The sequence below is a fragment of the Rhopilema esculentum genome, chromosome 20, assembly GCF_057945365.1.
Source record: "Rhopilema esculentum isolate cy_ngs chromosome 20, ASM5794536v1, whole genome shotgun sequence".
NCBI lineage: Eukaryota > Metazoa > Cnidaria > Scyphozoa > Rhizostomeae > Rhizostomatidae > Rhopilema > Rhopilema esculentum.
The window spans coordinates 10,257,275-10,282,654 of record NC_142834.1 but is presented as its reverse complement, the minus strand read 5'-3'; the positions used below and the strand labels follow the sequence as shown (position 1 = coordinate 10,282,654).

Here is a 25,380-nt window from a genome sequence, read left to right as displayed (position 1 = left end):
TTGCCAGATAACCTTCGGAGCTGGTGTCATGTTTATGGTGATGATAATTTCTAGAGGGGCTAATACTTCACGGCCAATTTCATGGTTATTTGGTTATTTAAGATTTTAGCAACAACATTATACTTAAAAGAAATATAACTGTATTAATATCAAAATTTGAAGGAAAGATTTCAGCCATTGTGCCCTACAGAATGTTCGTATTCAAAACTTCTACTTATGGCCGGTGACATAAGCAACATTGGTTGCGACGTCCTGGTAAATTAGAGATACTCACACTCTTTAAACGCTATAAAACAGCCCAACGCCCTTTGAATATATTCGAGCCAAAAATTAAGTTTCAATCAAACATTTTTAAACGATGTCAAAATAAATCTGCCCGCCGACAACGCCATTGTTATTTTCTACAGTTCTGAACCAATCTCGAGGGCCGTTTTCGAAACTTTTGGATCTGGACCCCCATTCCAACTTCTTGTACACACCAATACTTATGGTAAAGTAAATTCACTAGCCTTATTTTTATCCAAAGGGCATGGAGTTGTAGGTTTTAGCCATATGCTATAATGAGGTAAAAATGTGGTTGTCAATAGTCATATTCCGTGTGCATCGCTACGACAGCCCTATGCTACCCGTTTAAAAAGTGTCTTTTAATCCTAGAGTACAACTTGTATGTAATACTTTTTGCCAAGGACGACGTTAATTTTTCCATCCCTTGCATTTGTTTGCTAGCTGATTACACGATTCCTGAGCTAAAACGGCAACCTTAAAGGGTGCATTAAAAACATTGACTGTAGTGAAACAATCCATTGTGTTTCTTTTCAACGGCATGTCTATTTGCCTAAGATTCTTTCTTGCATTTGTTTAGTTGCCATCGAATTCATGTAATGCAGGAGATTAAAATTTAAATTAAAAAAACAATTTTTTCAACCATCCACTTCTCTGCAAATTTGACCCCTGGATTAATCTTTTAGTTTAAAACGTGCCATTCTTTTATATCATAGTTTAGCAGTAACTAGGCAGCATGGGCCGTTTTGGAAGCATGTTTGTCTTGGTTTTCTTGTAGCACACTTAAAAATTATTAATATTGCACAGTTTCTTTTCTACACTTTGACTTTGCACATGCATAGTCAACCATCTCACGTGGACTATTATTTCTTTAGATTCCAATGTAAACTTTGGCTAAATGTTGGTATGAAATGTGATTTCTTCCTCACTCGTATATTTAATTGTTGCCGTTTTTTAATGCGTCACGCCCATCCCTGTAACAAGCGTGGTAGAACTCTTATGGATTCACCTCGCTCTCGTGTTGCTAAAGGCGCGGCATTTTGAAAGCCTGGCTTGTTCGTTCAAAATCAAAACTGTATTTTACAGTAAACTTATGATTTGAAGGTCTTGCCTCGAGTCTTTTTCAGGTAAACGATTGAAAAATCGTTGCACAAAGGTACAACATTTTATTGCCACAACAGAATCTGCTATTTTGCCCTTTGATAGAAGGGCCAGTATGCATTACATGTATTTATTTAGGCCCAAAGATCTTAGACGCGCGGAGTCATGCCCGTTGTAAAGGCACAAGACATGCATAGCCTAGTCATTCGCCAAGTGCAAAAAACAACTGCCTTTGCATCCCGTGAGTCGTAACATGCCTATTTTCTTAAAATTTCTTGAAGTTGAAAAAGATTTTCTTACTTATTTAAGTTCCCAAATTTTTAAAATTTTCTATATTCCGTTTTTTGGTAATTTGGATGGTGGCATGGCACATTTAGGGTTTGTTGTAAAAAGTGTTCTGCCTTGGCTACAAAATCTGTCTGACTGAAAAACCCAGAGAATTATACAAATTGCACTTACCTCGATCTATCAATTGCATGTCTAGTGGAGATTTTCACATAAATCCTTTTACAAAAGGTAAAATTCACAAGCTTAAACAGAAGTTTTTATGTTTCCTTAATCAAAATGTGTCAGAATAGTGTCTTTACATATTAATGAAAAATTAAGGAAGTCATGCCACAGTAAAGTACAGGGAAAATGCATGCTTTGAGGCTGATCCTGGAAGAAACTTAGCTTTTGATAGTGTCTGAAAATGTCTTTATGACATTGTTCTTCTTAGCAATAAAGATAGAATGAAGCATTTTTTTTATATTCATTCAAATATTTTGACAGAAATTGTGTCAAAGTCTTAAAACTATCAAGCTGCAATGCAGGTCATCTGCCAATTATAAAATCTTTTTGTCGTGGCAGGAACAGAAACAAAGTCAATTAAAAACAGTATAATGACAATTCATTTATAAGATAAAATGTCTAATAAAATTGAATAAACTGATTTCACTCCATTGTAGTTGGTGTTGAAAATAAAGTTGGTGTTGAAAAATGTTCAGTCCAGCTTTGGTTCACATCCAAATGGCATTCTGCAACTCAGTTCTCTCTTGAAACTATTTGACGACAAACTTTTCAGTGAATGAATTTTATTGTTCTGAAAACAACCTAAATTTTCTTATTGTTGAGTCAGATTATGTGATCTTTGAATATGGTCTTTGAACAGTGAAATTAACCTCATGGAATCAGTTTATTAGTAAAAAATAGATATATATGATATTTTGTAAAAACAAACAAAACCTAGCAGCTCCAGGGCTTTTTATCAACTATTCCATATAATGTGCTTTTAACAATTACATATTATAAAAGGCAGTTTACATAACTTCTCTACATATTATTTTTTTAGTCAAATTACATAGGTAACAAAAAACAGATGGGAAGTAATGGTATGTCTGCACATCTAAATCATGTCCTGGAAGCTGCTTGTAGCAGTTAATTTTTTTATTTGAGCTAATGTAATTTTAAAGAGGTACATACTCAAAATACATACCTCATATTCTTATTTTTGATAATTTATATTAATTAGATAGGTCAAATCTATTAATGCAGGTCCAATCTAGTAATAGGAATGCCTCTCAAATGTCAATTGGGTGATGATGATGCTGAAATAAGGTAATAAAATCTTGAAATATTTATAGAACTAGTTTCAGGCTATTTACTTCCTGTATTACCCAACCTCTGCAGTAATACTTTAAATTTTTACTGTGTATGGTTTACAAAACATTCTCTTTTTCATCTTTGCTATGAATGATCAATAGTATATTTTTTCATCTCTTTTTGTTGATAAAATGGGTAAAGCATTGAAGCAAAAGCTCAACTTAAGTTTGAAACAAGCGAGTTTACCGGCAAATTAACCACAAATTTATTTTGGGATTAAAGCTATGGCAGATGTTTTGAAAAAATTTGCTCTGACTAAATTTTAAATAAGATTGAAATTGGTAGTCATGTAGTTATTTGTATTTAAGAATTTTCAGAATTTGCAAAATGAAGACTATTTGGTTCTCATGTGTGGTCAGATTTTACATTGTGTATCCTCATAATTTTGTCAAGGCAAAGTATCACCATTTTCCTCATTTATACCTTTTTTATTTTGAGAAGATTTAATTTTTCAAAATTAAACTGTAGGATTCCTTTCATTTGCCAGCACAATTACTAGACCTTACTGCCTTTCATACTTATCTCATCCATCACCTCGTAAAAAAGTGCAAAATTTTCATTTTCATTTTGCACTTTTTAGAAAAGATAACAACATATTGCTTATTGTCTTACTGACGGAGAAGTTTTTTCTGTGAATGGTTGATAACATCTGTCAATAACAAAATATAGTTTCTGGTGTTTAGATTCAGAAATAAGTTGCCTGTCTTTCTGGTATCAAGCCCTTTGGTAAGGAATGAAGATAAATTTTGATAATCAAGGAATGATAATTACTTTCTGTAAAATTGATGTCAAAATCCTTTGTAAAATAGATAATTGATGATTCTGTTATCCACCTCTTGTTGCTGATGGCTGCCAAACGATGCTTTAGGCATGCAGAAGCTTATGAATATTTCTGCCATAGTGCATTCACGTCTGCCTGGTTTTAGCAATAAACTGAATAAAATATTTGGTTAGTTGAGTAATTATACTGTATCTAATTACATGACTTTATCCAGTTTTAGCTCAGACCAGTTTATCCGACCTGAATGTTGCAGGTTCTAGGTCAGTTTATATGTTTTGAATAACGAGACAATAAACTTCATTACTCTTATTACAAGATGTCACACATTGTAAAATACACTTATATGCTATTTAAATGGAACCCGCAAGAAATGTCTCCCTTTTCGGCCTTCTTTGTGCACTTTTCTTTCAATCTCGTGTATTTATCGTTTTTCTCCCAGTTTTATGTTTACAAGACCCGTTCTTCAAGTAAGACATTGCAAATGACTTCCCGTTACCAAATATGGAAATCGCATAAGACTCTGGTAAAAAACAGTATCGCAGCTAAGCCTCTGTGATTTATAGTTTTGTTATCACTGCTCAATCTGAGTTTGTTACTTCCCAATTTTACATCACTGTCCATTGAATGAAGGTGTAGGATTGAAAATATGCAGTCTAATGATTCTTTCTATGTTCGTTGCTATGCATCGTGCCTTAATCATTCAAATATTTTATACATCAATAACGGAACTCAGAGAAAACATTGTCTGACTGTAGCAGTCTTAAGTAATATATTGAATCTTATGCAAACAATCCCGTAATCTTATTGTTGGTAAAACGTTTTTAAATGACATCATTTTAATCCCCAATCATTAACAGGACACTGGGCTGTGAGTCGCACACGCTCTTCGATCGTCATCAAGGCTATCAAACTAACGCTGGCGCATTTTCCTGAGTAGAAGTGTAACGGGAAACGGTGAGTTGTCATTATTATTTATCATTGTTCAGATAAATTTAGATAAAGATGCCCTGCAAAATTGAACAGTTGACGACAAAAATGAATCGAAGTTACCAAAAATGATTACAATTGAAGTATAATGGTTTTAACAAAACATAACATTCGCAGGAAAAATAGAAGCTTGGCCTCATTCTTTTTTAAGCCAAAGCAAAAAAGCAAATGCATGTTTTTTTGCTGCTTCCTTTCTTTTGATCTCAAGAAGCATTCGTGGAAAAATCTTGCAAACGACACATTGTTTAATTACAGTCGTGGTTGATGTTTCGAAGTAGCATTCTACCTCTTTTGTCATCATCAGCATCATTCAGCCTGGTAGGCTGCTTGTGCTCCCTCTGATGACCATCTCCCACAACCACCTGGCCTTTGCTTGCAGTAAACAGGCCACCAAAGGAGCACCAACCAGGCTCTTGATGCTGTCCGTCCATCGGCAGCGTGGCCTGCCTATGCCTCGTTTCCCCTCTGCAAACCCAACATCATGTTCCTTTCAAGGGAGTTGTCGTCTCTGCTAGCAATGTTTTCAGAATATTACGTCAAATGTGATGTTTTCTATTGAATAAACTTTACATTCACTTTAAAAACTATATGCTTAATATCCCAACGTAATTGGGTTTTTTAAAGCACAGTTGAGACACCCTTTACTAAAATATATTATTTTTGTGATGTAACGAAGAATGTCAAAGAAATCCAGCAATGGAAACCACAGGATTCAGTTAGGTTCAGCATGATTTATTCCTTGATAGAAGTGGCATCATTAAAAGACTATCTGCCTACTTCAAATAAATTTTAATGGAATCCAGTTATCTAAGCTTAAAAGGGACGGGGGTTTGACGCTGCTCAATTTTTGCCTTTTATCAAATCAAATCTTGAAGCAATCATAGAAGAAACGAGGCGAAAGAGAGATAAACCAGGGCCTTAGGTGATTGCTTTATGGTATCTAAAATCCAGTTGCGTAGTTGCTTGCATGTTCTGTTTTCTGTTACCTGTTACATTACAAGTTACCTGCGCAATTTTTGGTGCTTTTAAATATTGACGTTTTCTAGAAGTATATAGAAGGGGAGTCTTTGAGTAAGCTTATACACAGTCTATATAAAAACACTGTTTCATGAAATTACTTATTCCTCATGAAGAAATGAAGAAAAAAAACTCTTCTTCAACTATCATTTCATTTTTACAAATTGAAGTAGCGCAAAATCCGTACTTTTGTATTTTCCATGCAAAATCTACAAATAATTGTTTGCAAAACGAGGGTATACTCTTGATTTATACGCTCACAATATCAGAAAGACATCAAACACTGGCCCAAACTTGCAACCTCTTGTTTCGATACGTTCTTTGTTATGAAATATTTAATCGGATTTTGATAGCGTATGATTTTGTTATCAGATTCATGTTTCGAAACCAACGAAACAATCGAGCTGATGACGCTATTGTTCGCTGAAAGACCCCCCTTTTCTTTTCTGAACAACAAATTGTAGGATATCGAATGTTTGGCAGAAACTATAGCTTTTGCTGCTATTACGCCTTTTGGCAGCACTTCGCCTGTCTTTAGAGTTGACACGTGCAAACACTTTCTATCAAACGTTTTTTTGTGATACTTGATACCAAACCGCATGCTTTTTAATTGCATATACCCGGCTGGGGATAAGCACACTGGCGCTGAGAATACACGTGTAAAGTTACTCGTACTGATTTCAGGAGAGGTATCTCTTTATTCTTGAAGGCCAATTTAGATAGAACACAGTTGGATGCAATATTATTGAAAGTGTCAAGTAGCAAAAATGATTGCAAAAATTAATAGTTTTGTATCCTGGAGTTCATTTGTCTATTTGTCTATTTGAAACAAGTAATCAACTTGCCACCTGCAACCAAGCATATTACTGGCATTGCTTCACCTTCCGAAAAATCAGATGTAGATTTTATTTAGCCTTTTTACTTTTCAATCTATTTCCATTCATTTAAATTAAAATTCTTTTCTGATTCTTTTCTGAAAAGATATTGCCTTTCTTAAAGAATTCAAATATTGTTTCTTAGTTCGACTCGAAGACAATTTGTATATTATCAAGAAGGAAATGGTTACTGATAATCTAAATCTTTTCCCATGAAAATTTTCTCATTGAATATAACCCTTCTCTTCCCACTAAGTGTGTAACTTAACCTTGAAAAATTTTTTTAAGAAACTCTTCCAAGTTTTATTTCGATTGATACCTGGACATAAATAGCTTTTTCTGACTTTCCGAATTTTAAACTCTGATGATTTCTGTTGCTATAGAAAAAAGAGGCAAAATAAGCCACTTCTAAATTTCAATGATTTCTTGCTGTTAGTAAGTTAGTAAGAAACTCGAAACTAATGCTACAAAAAGTTCAAGCCATAAAATGGTATTATATAAGCACCCTTCTGCGTTTAATCACATTGAAAATATTAGGAATCCGGCTCTCCAGCATGTACGTATCGTTATCCTCTAATTCCCTCGAGAAAACATAGCAGCATTTCAAGATGCTGTTCTTTCTGCCGAACCCTTGTTGCATCTCGTGGGTAGATTAGCACCGTTACGACCACGCGTTTCTTTTGTAATGTTAGGAACTTTGAAATGATTAGTGTATATCCTTAATAATCACAGCAACTTTTTTCCTGCTTTTCAATTTAAGGTTGTCATTGGAAATCACTGTCTATTGTTTATAAAATTGGGTAAATTAATTTGATTCATGAACTGGTGTTTCTACCGAAGGCTTGTTGTTGTGTTCAGTGATCCGTTGTGATACTGTCCCTCTGTCTTGATCTCCTGAATAGGCCAAGACAATTGCGAGATATTGTTGTTAATAAATTATAACCTTTGATTATCAACCGTGTTATCAGGTCATTTATCACTACTGGTATCTACTGGTATTCTTTCTAATTTTTATTTAGTTTTGAAGAAATTTTCACGCCAGACGGGTTTTTCATGATTATGGCATTCACATCTCATTAATTTCATTTGTTTAATCTAATACCAGCTTTCGGATTTTAATAATAATTGCCACTCTTTTTGCGAATATCTCTAGAAAAGTGTAATAATTAAGCCGAAATGAATTTTTTTCACTTTCATCGCAACATATTCATATCAAAAGGCAACGATTTATTTTTTGAAAATTTGGTTCAGTCAAAAAATTAAATAAAAGTTAGAAAGTTGATGGAACCATAACGTAATAACGGATCAATGAATTTTCAGGCCAAGTGTAACTCGGCTTGCAAAGGTGAAACTATATATATTGTGTCTATCATTTCACCACCAATGAATCATAGATAGACTTAAAATTTGATATGATGTCCTAATTTTAATAGACCAATGTGGTCTACAGATGAGTTTGATATTCTGCATAAGAGAATGTAGTACACAGGCTGCTACTTTTCATAACCAACCTTTCTCGCTGTAAAATCTCAACATTTTTTATCTTTATTCTCAACTTATTCTCTTTGCAATTATATTCTGTAGTTGACAAATTCTCGTGTATCTTTGCGTGTACCAGCTGTAGGTTATTTCTCAATGACGGTAGCAAACCTGTCTTTCAATGTTTTTAACGGCAGGCACACAGTTAATTCTGAGGTTAATTAGAGAAAGCCTGTTGATAAGGAAATACTTTTTCTTTTCTCAGTTTTCCTCTTTTAATCCTATTAGCCATTTGCAATTGTGCATCATCATCTATTTTGCCACAAATTTATCATCATAGGTGTCTGCAATTTTCTTTTTTTGAAAGAGAGTTTTTTCGAGAAAGCGTATAAATAATCTGATTCGTTTGACCAAACTTTATTTGCAACCTTAGGCTGTGCAAATTTTTTAATGTTTATGACTCACGGATTTTTTGTCACAAAGGTCTATCTAAGTAACGTAAGGGAGGTTTAACAAAACTTAACATAATTTTATGCAGTTTCAGGATTTTTTCGAAAATGTCCATGTTCTACATATATCATCGAGTAAAATTTCTTCTTTGCACTTGCAGACTTTGGTATTCCAAAGCAGAAAGAATGATGTTAAAGATAGTGCTCTAATAGTTTTCTTTATATAGTGTTCTTTATAAAAAAAGCTTCATGTGACACTTTCGGACACCGGAATTTTAATCGGGTTGTTTCATTCGACATGATTTTACTAAAATGATTTTGTCCATTTTGCGGAAATTTATCCAATGTTGTTGAAGAGTAAACTTTATACCTCCTTAGCTACAATCCCGGAAAAAAGTAGCTGAGACTTTTCAAGGAAACTTTATGCTTTCTTTTTCCCCCTCCCCTGATTCAATGTTAAATTCATGTTTTTGAAGCAAAAATGATAAAACTAAAAATCCAAAGTTGATTCGGGAAAAGGGGGGATTCAAATTTGCAGGGGCAGCGTAAAGTAGAAATTTGCAAAAATTGCATTTTGTCTCAAAAATGTTGTCCGGAATTGTAGCTGATTTGCCTTTATACCAGAATGTTTTAGATCGTTTAACCTGTTAATGATTGATGTTGCCTTCATGGTTATTATTGATCGTCATTACCCCATATATTGCTTGTAGATAATTGGATAAACATTAAGTGAAATTTTATTTGATAAATACATTTCTAAAACCGAAAGTTGCCAATGAAATCATCATCAATTTTCAGCCCTATATTATTTTATTCTGAAGCTGGATTTTTAATTTTGTTTTTTCTTTCTTCACTTAAACTTGTTTTTCCAAACGTTTATTTTGAATACAATGCTCATAATTACCTGTTAGTGACTTAATGAACATAATCCATTCGTTTTTTATGAAGGCAAAATTGTATAGACCTGCAACAATCATCTGTTTGACTTTACATTATAATGCATTGCGAAAGTAAGGGTATCTTCCAGTTTTATTACCAAACAAAAATGATTATCCGGGCTGGTACCAGTAACGAAAATGAATACAGAAACTCTAAAATGTTGATATCTTTCAAAACGTTTTGCTTTGAAATTGTAGATTTGTCCTCTCAACTTTAGTTTCATTTCGTTTTAATTTCTCACAAATGTCACTCTAACCTTGAGTTGCTATTCCAATTATGTGAATGTTCACTGATACAAAAAATGTTCGCACTTTGTTCTCACATCGTTTGTAACCACAGATTTTAATCTAAGGTGACTATGCCTTGCAGAACCTGAGGTCGATGCTCTTTCGGAAAAATGCGATATGATATCGCTGCTTTTTAGAAATTTCAAATAGAATCAGACACATTCAGCCCAAAAAGTTGTTTTTCTTAAAGGAAGGACAGAAGAAGAATTCAATTCTATAACACTTAATATTATATTCGCATCAGGTATCTCCTGAATTTTCATCATTGAATATTTTACCTTTGTAAAATAGACACGAGCAAACTTTTTAAAGAAAAATAATATTACCAAAGTAATATTTCCATAAAATTTGTTAACGATGCTTCAATAAAAGGAATTACTGTTCCGCTTAGTTGTTTTGTAAAATTCCGTTCTTTGAAGTATGGGAATTTGGGTGCAAATAAGTTTGTAGAATGCAATTCGTTCAATGGCATCGAGCAATCCTCCGGTGATGCCTTTTCTTATCCTAGCGAATAGCATATTAATTTTTATGCAATCTAAAAATGCGAAGTCGTAAGATATTATGCCATCCGCAGAACAGATTAAATATATTTTGGTTAACTATAATCGATTAAGGAACTGAAGAGCAAACGCTTATTAATCCTGCATCTGTTAGTTTATCCATAATTTAAGACTATCAAGAGAGCGTGTTCACTTTGGCATAAGCCGGTAGAATTGCACGTTGATTTAGTCTTGATCGTTTAATAATTAATAAGATAGCTGATGAGGAAATTTCGCTTCAATGCAATCACCTGGTGGCTTACAGATTGATTAATGACCACATTTAGCTCATATGAAAGCTGGCCTTTTTCAGACTGCAAACACAGTGATGTTTTGAATGAAATTTTCTTATGACATCTCTTTCAAAAAGCAATTTCAACCTCTTGATAGGAGAAGCTAACTGTGCCGGTACAAATTGACTGCCTAAACGATCGAGAACGGCCAAAGGAATCGCATTTAAGAAAATTGCGGATTGACAGGTTTGAGCCTAATTAGATTTGTCGTCCTGTTTCTTCTTTCTTGAAGCACATGACTGTAATGGTTACATATGTTAAGCTTCTGTTTTGAGTTATTTAGCCCACTACTTTAAACATTTTCAAGGTTTATCTTTATCAAAAGATACAAGACATATCATCCTTTTTAATCCTTTTTATTTTCTATTCGTTTTATTATCTAACAATATGTTCATGCATTTTTTTCTGATTATTCACAAGAAGCCAATATCACACAGGGATATTATTACATTAATTTCTATTTTCAATACCTTCATGGTCAATGATAATAGCTATTCTTTTCCCTTTGTGTAATAACACAGCTATTTTCCTTTCCTGGCTGGAATTGTCTTTGTCTTTCCGGCCATTTGCCTTTGTCATGCCTAGAATTGAATCTTCATGATACATGGTCATCTTTCTATACAATACTTTATAAATTTCCCAAAACAAGAGAGAAATCTTTAAAAACTTACTTGCTCAGCACTGTCGTTCATTCTTTTGTTTAACTGCTTCAAAACGAAGCTCAGGATTCATTAAATTGAAGTTCAGAGATGCTTTTGTAAAGTTGAATTTGTTTCTTTATTTATTCTAACTACCCTCTTCAACAACCATTGTACTTGTGTTGCCGTTATGGAAATGGAATAAGGTTCTTCTTATTCTCAACACCCTGCTAATTCTTGCGGTTTAAACGTGTTTCTCAATCGTCGGTTTCCGTTTGATTCTCCGAGCTTACGTCGCAATGCCAGAACCGTTTCAACTTTTATCAACGACACGTAATTCGTCCTTAATTTTCTTCAAAAATCAACTTCTTAAGAAACAATGTTGCGAAATCCTAAAATCCTATGTTTGTCCTCTGTTTTGTTGTAACCGGTACTGGTAATTCTTTCGATCCTTTAAATAAAATTGATATTGAACCGAAACTTTGTTAGGGAGTCTTCTCTGTGAACCATCGTCAAGATTATATTGGCAGGAAATTCGAGTACAGAACATTCAAGCATTTTTCGCGTATGTGCAATGATAATCAAAATATTTATGCCGGCAACCTGGTCCTGTCTGAAAATCATTTCCAATCTAAATGACTTATTTTAAATGTCTTATTTTACTTAAATCGCGCGAATGGTTTGAAAACGCAGCATTTAGGTTCAGGGTTCTTTAATTTTATGATTACAATCAGCGCCAAAAGTATTTGGAACACCAAACAATTTGCGTTTCGTTTTTATATTTTTAAATTCTTTCCCGGATACTCCTATTCCCGCACCCCCTCCCCCCTGAAACAATGTTGATAATTTAGAAAAATGTCATAAAATTAGTAATGTTCCGTGGGGGAGATGGGGGTGATTTATTTTGACCTTGAAAACTGACGTCAGTGTTGCCTCTTGCCTTATGTTTACGTGATTTCTGACAATTTGTTTTCAAATTCATATGACAACCGGCCGTTTTCAATTTTCAGTCGCTTCTTCTTCTTCTACCATAATTTTTACTAATTGATAGATACCACAGCAGCCATTTTAATTGAAAACGGAGTTCAAGGTTGCGAAAAGTGGCCGCCAAAATCTGAATAGTGCTGGTACTGCGGGCGACAAAGTAAAATGCAAATTGGAAAATAAATCTTTTAGAATGTCATAAATCGTTAATTCCCTTTTCAATTTTTGCATCATATTTCAATTTTTTGATAATGGTTTCAGCTCATCAATGATTAATTTGAACTGGCTATCTCCTGATGCGACCAACGAGAGTTAATTTGCTTTAGTTTGCCTTTTTCATTATCTTTGTTGGAAGATTATAGTTATAGCTCCACGACTGCAGAGATTACCTAGATCATTAACTCTTAATTGGAAAAAGAATCACTTATGTATAAGGATTATGAACGCTACTCATATTCGTAATCATAGTCAAAATGAATATATCAAAGTATCAGACATTCTGGAAAGTCGATGAAAATTGAGTGGAATTCGCCACTTCCAGAATCAATTATTAAGCTGTTTATTATGTAAGAAAATTTAGCATTGCTAGTTGTACGTGTGCCAGCTGTTTTTTTTTTCATTTTGCTGCGATCTCGTTTTAGTTCTTTCGTAACATGTTTTGTGTATTACCTAAAAAGGTCGTCTACATAGTAGTTGAATAAATTTTGCCAGGGTTGAGGGAAAAACACAGTTTTTGTGTATTTCGTCTTTTGTTTACCCAGCTAAGAGTGTTTGCAGTAGATAAGAACTGAAATCTGTTCGAAACCGCACAAATTCTGGTTTTTCAATGATACAGAGTGAATAAAAGATGTTACCTTAAAATCTGAATTGCAACTTCAGAATCAATGTTTACAAATGTCATCTTTTTACAGCTTAGAGAAGCACAAATCCTCGAACAATAACTGTAAGTTGATATCAATAAAAAAATTGAACTTAATATCATCATCCTATTCTTCACTGATTTTGGTTGCATTGCAACATTCTGCTCCGGATCAGCCGCATACCAAATTTCGGTTTTGATAGACAAAATAGCAGTCCATCGTGACACAAAGCAGTTTATTGCTTTTTTTTGTTCTTGCTAAGAAATTGTATCCGTTATAGATATTTTAACTCTTATAAGATGTAGCATTACGAAATTTTAGACGCAGGAAAGAGGAAATATTTTCAATATAATGTTGCCGCAGTTATGGATTGGTTCACTGTAGATGCAAAATATTTCAAAAAAGTAAAAAGACCGAAATTGGCTGCAGCACAAGTTTTTTGATAAGCTTTGATAGATTTAAAAGGTGAATGCCTGACGCATTCTTAGACCATGTTACATATTGGGATGTGGTCCTCAAATGCTTCTAATGATGAAGCGATCAAAGCACTTTGATTCAGGGCATCCATGCCTCCTATAGATGCCCATTCTATGCACATTATTAACCATTAGACATCCTTGTACTTAGCGCAAGGCTATTTAGTTATGGTTTGGTAGATGGTTTATTTTCAAGGTTTAAGCTGCAGAGGGTCAATTTTCTCTTTGAAATCTAAAAACACAACTTTTATATCGCCCGCTCACTGTTTCTGAACAGTTTCTTGTAATGACCAGATCGATTAAATAAAGCTTTTTCGACAACCCTTTGCCTCAGAACGTTCTGATCTGATTTAAGTCTGCCATTTGGAAATTCTAAACTGTTGGAGCTGCTTAGGTTATTTTTTATACTGAATTTCCCTGATAAATCTATATTGATGTTGCTATTGCTTTAGATATTGATTTGCATATGTTTGTAGGTGCAAGTTACGTGAATCAATCACGCTGTACAGTAGCAGACATAAAACAAGCGATTTCAAGTCCAACATTGGTCTTTCTGGTGTTTTTCTTCAAATAGTCGATTAATTTATTGCTAACTCAATTTTTGCCACAATCTGTCTGAAAACCATAAGATTGCGCAAATATTGAGCATTTGATAATACTACATTTCTGGGCAATGACATGAAACACTCAAAGGTGTTTGCTTTTCTGATCAGTATCTGAGAAGTAGCCATCAATTTTTAATTACCAACTGCCGAAGGATGAATTAATACTTATGAAAAAGCATTTCCTTTGGTCATTAATAAATCATCATTTAATTTATTTAAAAGTAGAATCTTAATGATCTACTTTTCACTTTTAAATTTTCTAGATTTCGGATAGGATTTCCTGATATTTATATTATATAGGAGTTTTTCAAAAGTCACGGCTGTTTTGCAAGGCAAAATTGAGCAACTCGCGTTGACAAGAACGTATTTCTCTGTGTGAGATCTGACGAAACGTTTACGGATGGCTTCAAGATTTTCCAAAATTCCGGGGTTTGTTTTGAACAGATGATAGTTTCTCGCTCTTTGGGATAATTGAAGAGTCCAGACCAAAAAAGTGAAGGGTAATCTCTTTTGCAGTTTAGCTTATTAATAATGTATTTTGCTATTGCTATTTTGCAATCCTTATCTTTATAGATTCGCTTCATTTTAGTTTCAGGTTTTCATTTTTCTATACCTAGCCTACATCGTATCATCGATGGGTTGATTTTTGAATTTAGTTGGTCTGGGCTAGGACATCCAAACAGAGCTTCCTAGATTATTTCTTAAATGTCAGGAAGAGCAGCAGTCTATTGTAGATGGCTTGCAAGAATCGATTTCATCCGATACGGACCTTGGCGATCATGTTTCTCCGCACAACTCTTTCTTTGGTAGCCAGCAATTACTCTGTTTAACCTAAATCAATGCACTTGCTCAGGTTACTGATTTAAAATAACCACAATCTTCCTTTTCTACGTTACCCTTCTGCTTTTCCTGTGAACACTGCGTCTTCCAATCCATCCTTGTGCCTTGTATGCCCCAAGAACTCTGCTACCGGATGGTTCTCATTAAACCCCTTTTAATCCTGCATTGTTCAACTTCCTCATTTGATGCTTAATCATTCGTCTATAAAACCACATCTCTGCAGTCTTAAGCCTATTTTCTTTTTATGGTGAATTAGTCCAGCATTCACCTTCATACCATTTAGGGAAGATGCAGAAAGAGATATTTTGCAATACTGGTGGCTTGCTTTGTAGAAACAGTAACGATATAGGAGTTATTGTGGTGGACAGATGACAGCCGCCAGACGAAGAATTAAGTATATATTAATACCTATTCATTTAAAATGAAAATAAGTGCTTACCTGTCTTCCATAAAGTACTGGATGCCGTTTAGGCAGATCTGTACACGCTTTTGGTGTATGCAGGGGAACAGTTCTAAGTTGCAACTGTGAGTTGCAACATACGGCTGCATTCATTTTTAGACAGCAATTTTGATTTTTGCCATGTCAGAAATGATTTACAATACCCCGTTTGGAATCGAGTTTTCCGGAAATATTCGAATTAACACCATACTTTTTATAAGCGTGTACACATTTTTTATAAGATTGCCTAATTTTTTGCTGACCCTCAATATTCTTAAATCTTCAAGATTTTGAACCTAATATAATTCTTAAATTATTCTTAAGCGACACAAGGTGTAACTGAGTCGCATTATTGTGTTGATGACCCCAAGGCCGGATACGTCTATTTCAAAAAATATATTGTGAAGCTCGCATTTGTTTTGCTTTTCAAAAAGCTCAAATAACAAAAAATTTAATTCTTGATGAAGCTTGGGCCTTGCATCATTCTTAAATTAATCGTAAATTTCAGCAATTTTGAGCCTTAAGATATATATAGACTAAAAAAGTGTATATTTCAAAGTTAGGAAAAATGGTCCAGCGTTTATTTAAGATCGTTCTTTATTCGAGGTCTGCCGTTAATTCTAGTAAATATGATACATACGTTTGTAGAAACGCTTCCATAGTATCTCGGATGCTATTCAAAGCATGATCATTTTTCTGGTATTAGAGTCTCAATTTCTTTATCTTGGGAGTGCGTGCCTGTTTGAAAAATGCCATTTGTTGTGTTGCAAACTAGCCAATTTAATCGCCAAATTAGAATGATCTCTATCTGACACTTTTCTTTAATTTACTTGAATAGTAAGGTTTTTGTATAAATGCAGTTTTCAAAGCCGGTTTGTGGGAAATAATTTCAGAGCAGAATTATGACAATATACAAGAAGGGGAATAGGGGTATGGCCAGGAACTTTAAAAGGGGCAAAAATTGAGGAAATACAAACACACGAGTCTACTCATTGGGGTACCTTGGGGGAAATGCTATGGTTTTGAGCCCATTTGTGAAAATTTCATTCAATTTGACGAGTATTAAAGAAATGTAACAGACATACCGGTGCAAAAGGGTAATTAGGATCATTTGCATCCATTGGCCTTCCTTATCTAAGTTATTGAGAATTCTTACTTATAAATTGAGTAGCTGTTCATTATCTTGACGGACCAGAGGCCTAGGTGGAAGTGATATGCACCACGTCTCTTAAATGGTTGTATTTACAAACAGCGACATACGTCTTAGTTGGGAGGGGTCGGTGAAACTTTTCTAGGCTGATCACTAGCAATGAGTTGTTGTTGTGAAAGCTATAAAAGAACAATGTTGAACTACTTGTGCTTTTGTTTGCCATTTCTTCTACCAATGAGTCCAACGTTTTACACCCACGTGTTATCAGTTGAAAAGGTGAAAATTCGTCGTCAATAACAAAATTTTACTGGTCTAAGAAAAGCTATGTGGACGACTTTGTACAGTGATTTCAAATCTCCTCAAACAACAATAATTTCTAAAGATTTTATTATGTAAGGATTCTTCGTCGTCAACTTCATCATTCTTTGAGACAATGCTTCGCTGCTCAGTACAATTCTATCACTTGATTACTACAACGCTACAGCATGTGTTCCTTGGAGGTAGACGAATGCGCCCACTGAATTGTCTCTATCACAGGCTAGTTTTCAATGCAAAACGAGCGAAATTGCTACTCTTTATTGGCAGCATGGTGACCTCCGCGCTTTCTGGTCCGTTTTCAGCTGTCCTATTAGCGCTCATCACTCACCGACATAGAACAAAAACATTAATTGCCATGCAAGCAAATGGTTATTGTGTTCATTTATTTTATGCGATTATGCAAATGGGGCAACTAGTATAAAGGACCTGCGATTAGAGCTCCTATCATTTATCTATTCGTAACGCTACAGCAAGCTTTCTTTCGTTGGAGGAAAAAAGTAGAACTTGATTACGCAAGGTGAGAATAATATTCTTGTGATCGTACATCTTCATTTAGAAACAGTTTCAGCTTTAAGGGATGGTGCTGATGTCTAGTTTAAACTGAATTCTTTTTAGTGGTATGATTTATTTCTCATTTAATTTTCAATTAAACCATTTCATGCACCACTTAATATTTTTTGCACATAATCTTGTCAAACGATTATTTTTAAATTTTCTGCGCCTAGAAAAATCCTTTCAGCATCGTTAAAAAAGGTTTGGTTTTTTCTAGATTATGATTTTTTCGATTCCAGAAACGTTTTATGGTATGTCTATGGTAAGCTGCTTGAAACGCAAACACAAATAATAGGTCTTTCCCAGGCATCACATATTTTTTAGAATTTGGAGCTGACTAACAACGAGCACAACATATTCATCAAATGCATATAGAAATTTTGAAAAGTAAAGCTTATAAGACGCTTATATAAAACATAATTTTTGGTATAAGTTTTTTTGTCGTTTAGCTTTTTCCATTTTTTTCGCAATTGTTAGCTTACAGATAAAGTCATATCTCCTTCTCATTCTAATTTTTCTGCAAAGAGAAGTCCTTAAAATCCGACAAAATTCAGATTTCGTTTTTGTCATCGACTGACCTATCAAAATTTTTATTACATCTTACTTTTCTGTGTCTTTCTAGAAGATATCGCTCGCTTCTAAAGCACTTATCCAAAAACCTGTCTTTCTTTTTACTTTCAAGATTTTATTCCCCTGTTTTGAATTTTTCAAAATCTTTAATCAAATGTTTCATATTCTTTACTTTCTTTCCTTGCTAGAAATTGAATACTATTGCAAAAGTAGCCAATTTTCAGCCAATTTTGGTTCCTAAACATTACTTCCGCTATTTCGTGCCATCTTCAAACAATGTTTCCACTATTTCGTACCATCTTCATATTTTGCAAATTTTGAGGTACCAAAAGCTAAAATGGAATATATTGCTGTTACAACGTGTTACAACGCAGCTGAATTTCTTCTTTCAGATAAAAAAAGATGTCTACATCTGCTATAGAGGAACGCAAAAGTGAAGTGAAGGAGAGAGAAGAAAAGAAAATGAACGAGTCGTCGCAATTTTGGAAAAGGTACGTGGAGAAGGTTGAGAGTTCTGTGGAGAATTCCGTGGACGAGGAAGAGAAGTCTGAGAAGATGGACACAAGCATTGAGAGAATATCTCCCCTTGAGATAGAGAGCAACTCGTTACTGGACTGGACTTTTGAAGAGCAGTTTAAACAAGTAAGTTTTTAAACATGCCATTTCTTCAGCTTGCATATGGACATTCAATTGGCTGCCACTTTTTTGTATAAAAGTATAGTGAATGCACCATATTGTTTCGGTTCAATGTAATTTTTCACAACTTTACCTTCCTTTTCGACAAATCACCACAAAGGACATTTTCTTGATTCCTATACAAGGTTGATCCCGTCAGAATCACTGCACCTGGCCAAACCAATACAACATCTGCTCCTACTGATCCTAACATTGCCGGATATCTTATTAGGCATTGTTGGAAGTTTCTAGACGTGAGGCTGGCCAAACAAGCGCAACATTTCTTCCAAAATTTGCTAAAGGGAGGTTGCGCCTATCCACCTTTCAGGCACTTAGACGACTGTGAGTTAGGTCCAGTCCAATTTTGGGTGCAGACGTACCAAGTCTCACGCATTTAGTACGAGTCGCAAGCATTTAAAAAGGGCAGCAAAATAGAAATTTAAATAAACCCAAGTAGGTGTTACAATAGATTTACAATATACGCGTTCAGAAACATACACTTGACAGGTTTGCGGATGACTGCAAAGAAGAGCAAAACCCGGTATGGTAAGAGAAGGAAAGATGCTTGACGTAACCTCATTATGTGTAGCTTCTATAGATGCGACTTTCGTCGTTGAAAACAAATCAAAACGTGGTTGGCCTTTTTTTAGTGCGCTTGCGCAAACGTAGTTGACCGTGTGACCGAACGGTTCCAGTATCAACCAACAACATTAAGTGTCTAATGTAAATATATAGCGCAATTCAAGTAAGTTCCATCCTAAGATCCAGAAGAGTCAAGTTTGTGTAAACGGAGAAAGTCTATAGCAAAGTCTCGAACTTCAAAATAGGTAAAAGTTGTTTGAAATTCTGCGGCAAAATCGACAGTCTACCTGACCAAAAAGAAAATTAATGTCTCGAAGAATATTAAAGTGGATGAAAAGCACATTCTTATATTAATGATTTCTGGAACCCTTTAGATTTTAAATTGCAGGCAAGAGCTGTAGGAAGATATATTTGCAGACCATTTTTTAATACACAGGTTATGTGCCAATGCAACACCAAAAAGCTGTTTCTATTACATAACCTAAAGCAGCAGTCAACTTTCAACTAAATTCTGCACATCAAGCCATTTTAGCCCTGAGAAGAAGCTTCAATTGTTAAAAGAGTGCCATGACGGGTGCGAATTAAAGTCTGTTTGGCATTGTCATCATTAGTATCTAAATCAAGTTGCTTGATATTGATTTCATTTTAAGCGAAGTTGTAGAGATAAAAATGTTAGAGGTCTGGGAACGGGTACATGGCCCAAAAAAAGCATTTAGGGGCTTTTTGACGATGGTTGTGAATCTAAATCACATTACCGTATTATGATTAGCATTTATACTAATTTTCATGTCATTGATTCCATTTTCAACAAAGTTATAGAGATAGTCAATTTAGGAGTCTGGGAACAATTAAGCATTCTAAAAATAGCATTTGGGGGCATTTCTCAGACTGGGTCACGACCGATTTTATTCAGCATATTAAGCTGTGTAATAGTGCAGATTTTCATGCTTTTATCATAATTTGCGCAAGATCGTCATTTCAGAGGCCTTGGCAACTACACTATCAATACTTTCTGAACAATTGCGAACATTTCTGAACAAAGACAATTGACAATTGTACGGATCCCGTTTCCAAAAATGCAAAGGTCCTTACCAAAATTGAGTGTATTAGTGATTCTAAGATACCTCATGTTTTCAAGCAGATCCTTGTTTATTGCCAAGCTCATCGAAAGCTACAATTGGCCTGAGAGATGTTCAAGTCACTACAGAAAAAACTGTAAACTCGACCAGATTTCACTGACCTTTTCGGAAGTTAATGGGTAAAAAGAATCAGCCTTAAATTGTTAAGTGTAGTCTAGCTATCTTACACGCAATTGAAGCATGGCCGGATCCTATGGGAAACAGAGATTAACAATTTTTAGCGGAAAATCTTTTCCCCACTCATGCAATAGAAGTCCTGCCCCAATCCTATAGGAAACAGAGATTATTGATCTAATTTATCATGAAGACTGCTTGATGGATCATTTCTACGTAAATTTTGACCATTATAAAAGATGATTAGGCAAGAAACCTCAATCTCTGGGTCAGAAAATGTTCTCTCTCGCGAGAACACCGTTTTTCACTTCGATAATAGTCCCTCATCCCGTTACACGGTTCCTGCTTCCTGAAATGGTTATTATTTTGACGGGAATCGCCGTTGCACTTAAAAATCGTCGAAGTTTGATAGATATAAAGCGTGATTACGTTAACGAAAGACATAAAATTGTCAATATTCGCGTTATATGAATAGTGCGAAGATAATTGGGCTTACTTCTTTTTGCAATTATTTGTTTAATACCGCCAATTCTCAGCATAATGTCCTTTTTCATTTAAAAAAGAGCCTTCCTCGTGCACACGAGCGCTATTTCTTTCGTTCAATCCCGCCTTTATTGAACAGCCATTTAGCGTTACGCACAGTTGTTTTTTCGAAGAATTGTTATTTTGGTAATTATTTGAAGGATGTGAAATGACCAGTTTTGCGAGGTCACATGTGTTTATTAAAGAAAACAGGTGCAATGCCTGATTAATGATATCTAAAACACCCCTGTTAATAGATAGTCTCTATATTGCATTATCGATATCAAGTAAGACAGCATGGGCTGGCTGGGTCAAATAATTTTGCTACGTGTCTTATCCTGAATGTCCTGCCCAGTGCTTCTTAGTATATTTTACTTTGAATAAACAATTCAGGCAGATTTTCATTCATTCTTATCCGCTTTTTTCATTCTTGTCTTCTTGCCCGCTTTTCAAAGTTGCATATTTTAATAAAATCTATAACTGCTGTTAAAAGTATTTCACTATATGATTGAAGCATGATATACTGTTGAATGATGAAATATGATGAAACGATACAATGAGGTATCATGATGTTATACTGTATTAAAACTATGTAATAAAATATATTATGATATAATATATTATAATATAATACTATATGATATAATATAATATAATATAATATAATATAATATAATATAATATAATATAATATAATATAATATAATATAATATAATATAATATAATATAATATAATATAATATAATATAATATAATATAATATAATATAATATAATATAATATAATATAATATAATATAATATAATATAATATAATATAATATAATATAATATAATATAATATAATATAATATAATATAATATAATATAATATAATATAATATAATATAATATAATATAATATAATATAATATAATATAATATAATATAACATAACATAACATAATATAATATAATATAATATAATATAATATAATATAATATAATATAATATAATATAATATAATATAATATAATATAATATAATATAATATAATATAATATAATATAATATAATATAATATAATATAATATAATATAATATAATATAACATAATATAATATAATATAATATAATATAATATAATATAATATAATATAATATAATATAATATAATATAATATAATATAATATAATATAATATAATATAATATAATATATCTAGCTTCGAAAGTTCTTGTTTCTTTACCATATGTGTACATATATAATATATATATATAGATTTGTCTGTTGATATTTCCATAGCACAGTGCTCAATACATTTGCACGTAGAGCGTGATATAGCATTGAGTTGGAGAAAAGAAAACTACATGTTTTATCTCTACAAGCCTGTTTCGTGTATAACTCACTTTTCGGGTGAATGCTATACATATAAAATATATATATATAATACAAATGTTCTCGTTTGTTTTAGCTGTATGAATTGGATGATGATCCCGAAAGAAAAACATTTTTGGATGATTACTTTGAGTTTATGAGAAAGAGAGGTAAGCTTTTGTTATCCTGGTGTCGTTAGTCCAGAAAATATTGAATATTGAAAAGGTTTACTTATTTGAGGATAATTGTATTTGAATAACTATGCACGTGTCAGGAGCATAGCATGCTAAATCTTTCCAAGTTTTCATGTGCCTTAACTGCTAAATATCTTATCCAAGTGTTCATGTGCGTAACACTCAACAAGGCATTTTTAACATATTAAACTAGGGGAAAGTTGCCTCTCAAGCTGCAATGACCTTCCATTGTTTAAGATATTGGCGGTTTTCTTCCTCTTGACATAAATTAAAGCATGGTCCCAGCTGTTTTCCCTTAGAAATGACTATGACGCTTAAGGTGACAATAGTATATTAATTAGTCTTGTTAAGTTTTTTGGATAAAAAAACAAATCTAGAAACACTTGTAAAATTTCATTTCATTCATTTTTTTATGATGCTGATTGGCAGTATCCTTTAATGTGCATCTTCTATCTCTTTAGGAACCCCAGTGAATCGAATACCAATCATGGCTAAACAGATTCTAGATTTGCACCAGTTGTATCGCCTAGTTGTTCAGCATGGTGGACTTGTTCAAGTAGGATTTTTATCTTGAATTAAATCATATAATGAACTGCCTCTTTTATAGGGATAAATGAAGGGGAAACCTTTGGGTCTTATTTAATAAAATTTAAATTCTATCCTAGAATATTGTTGCTGTCTTATGTTTTGACAATCATCACGAATAACAATGTTGATAAAATTTTGAATTACGCCCAATAAATCTTTTTCTTTTGGTTTTCAAGAAGCCAACACCCGGCTCCGTTCCAAGCACTTGTTGTATCTGCTATTATGTTTTTGCTGTATCTGATAGAAATTACTTACATCGATTAATCAAAATACACTAGACTGTATTAAAATGCCCCTTGCAGATAATATTATCCGTCAAGATTATTGTCAAGCTAGCGATTTTTTGTGAACCTCCTCACAGACGACTATTTGCATCAAATATGGTTATACTGAGATGAATGTAATAAATAGGATTTCAAATTAGCCTACTTTTTATTTTGGTGACGATTTATAACTATCTGGTTATCGATTTTGTAAACCGTAAGGACAACTGTAGGCATTGGAGTTAATTGTCTCGCCTTCTTTACAGGTCATAAAGAACAAGCAGTGGAGCAAGATCACACGTGGACTCAATCTCCCAGCCTCGATTACAAGTGCAGCCTTCACACTAAGAACACAGTAAGCAGCAATGGATTATATCTTTCTCTTGACTTACATTGATTATCATAACAATGGTCGAATTTACTGTCGAAGTTTTTTAAAAAACGCATGAAGATCTCTGCATGAAACAAAGCCTCCGATGAAGGGGGCCGGGTGGTAATGTCTCCCCTACTTTTTTCAAGACAATCTAACTTTTTTCAAAATGTATTGTTATGGGTGTTAAATATTTCCTTGCCACCCACCAGTTTTTGTCCGATTTATGATCTTAGAATACATTTTGATATTGCTTTGTTGATGCATTTTGCGGGTGAGCAGTTTGTGCTTTAATAACAATTAACGACAATTTCTGCATTCTGGTTTTATCTTGGATGCCTTTTTTCTCCTATTTTAGATACTTGAAGTACCTTTATACATATGAGTGTGTGATGCATGGCTTCTCGACCCCAAAAGAACTGCAGGCTGCCATTGATAACAACAAGCGAGATAGATTCTCGACATTTTACCCGTCGCAGCCAACTATGACGTTTACTGGTGATGGCAGATACCCTACAGTATCAACTTTCAGTGCTCTTCCACGTCCAACGCCAACTCATTCCTTATATCGAGGTATGACTATGTCCATGAAGAGACGCGCGGATGTGTTAGACAGCAGAATCATTGACAAAAATGGGCCCGAGAGTCCAAAGGTTGTCATCCTGAGAAATGGCAGTCCTGTCTTGGTTAACTCAGATATTCTAGGGAAACGGAGCCCATCTGGACCGAGGCAGTCGCATTTTGATCCCCGTTCAGGCCGCTGCAGCCCACCTATCCACGACAATGAGGCGAAAAGAGCTTATCAGTTAACTTACAGTCGCGGTGATTGGGATGGGGACATAAGGCAAATGATACAGAGTGACCACAAAGAGGAATATGCCTACATTCGTGATAAAAGAGATCATGAGCATGTAAGTGTTCAAATTCATACCCAAAAATTGTATAAAACTGAGTCAAATTTCTTTATATTAATCATTAATCTGCCACTATAAAATTTTTATAATTAAAGGTAATTTCTTTAATACGACCATTAGCCACAAACTAAACATATCACAAGACGAAGTATGGCATAGTCAGATATTTCATTAACTCGTGTTTTGTTAGTTGTTTTTGGCTCTTGTCAGTTGCAGTTTCCTAGGATTGTATTTGCTAGTTTAAGAGGAATGAGAAGAGAAGAATCTATACGCTGCAAACCAAATACAGCGAAACGTTTTTGTTACTTGAACTGTGCCACCTATTTGTGTTTGTCCTTGTGGCCAAATATGTGCCTTTGGCTAGAGCAGCAAAATTATTAGAAAGATAACTTTTCTGCGAGTAAGAGCGAAACTAACTGTTGTTGCACCAATCAAACATTATTAAATGAATGACAAGTCATTCGAAGAAATTTATAGAAACTTATGCGGTAGCAATTTAATAATGATAACATGAACATATATTAAGAAATGCGGTTGTCTTTAAAGAATGCTCTCGGCCG

The 25,380-nt window shown here is 34.0% G+C and overlaps 1 protein-coding gene across 3 annotated transcripts in view; it reads left to right on the top strand.

Annotated features, from left to right (window-relative positions):
- The first annotated feature begins 1,169 nt into the window (after positions 1 to 1,169).
- The window catches only part of LOC135687237 (uncharacterized), a 28,256-nt gene continuing 4,045 nt past the window's right edge, over positions 1,170 to 25,380 (top strand). Inside the window, exons 1-7 of one of the 3 annotated variants that reach the window (XM_065203749.2) lie at positions 1,170 to 4,065; positions 4,663 to 4,759; positions 18,495 to 18,744; positions 22,589 to 22,661; positions 23,147 to 23,241; positions 23,803 to 23,891; positions 24,265 to 24,817. In XM_065203749.2, the coding sequence (XP_065059821.1) occupies positions 18,505 to 18,744; positions 22,589 to 22,661; positions 23,147 to 23,241; positions 23,803 to 23,891; positions 24,265 to 24,817 (1,050 nt within the window). In that variant the 5' untranslated portion in view covers positions 1,170 to 4,065; positions 4,663 to 4,759; positions 18,495 to 18,504. The other 2 variants (XM_065203747.2, XM_065203748.2) reach the window with 2 other exon arrangements.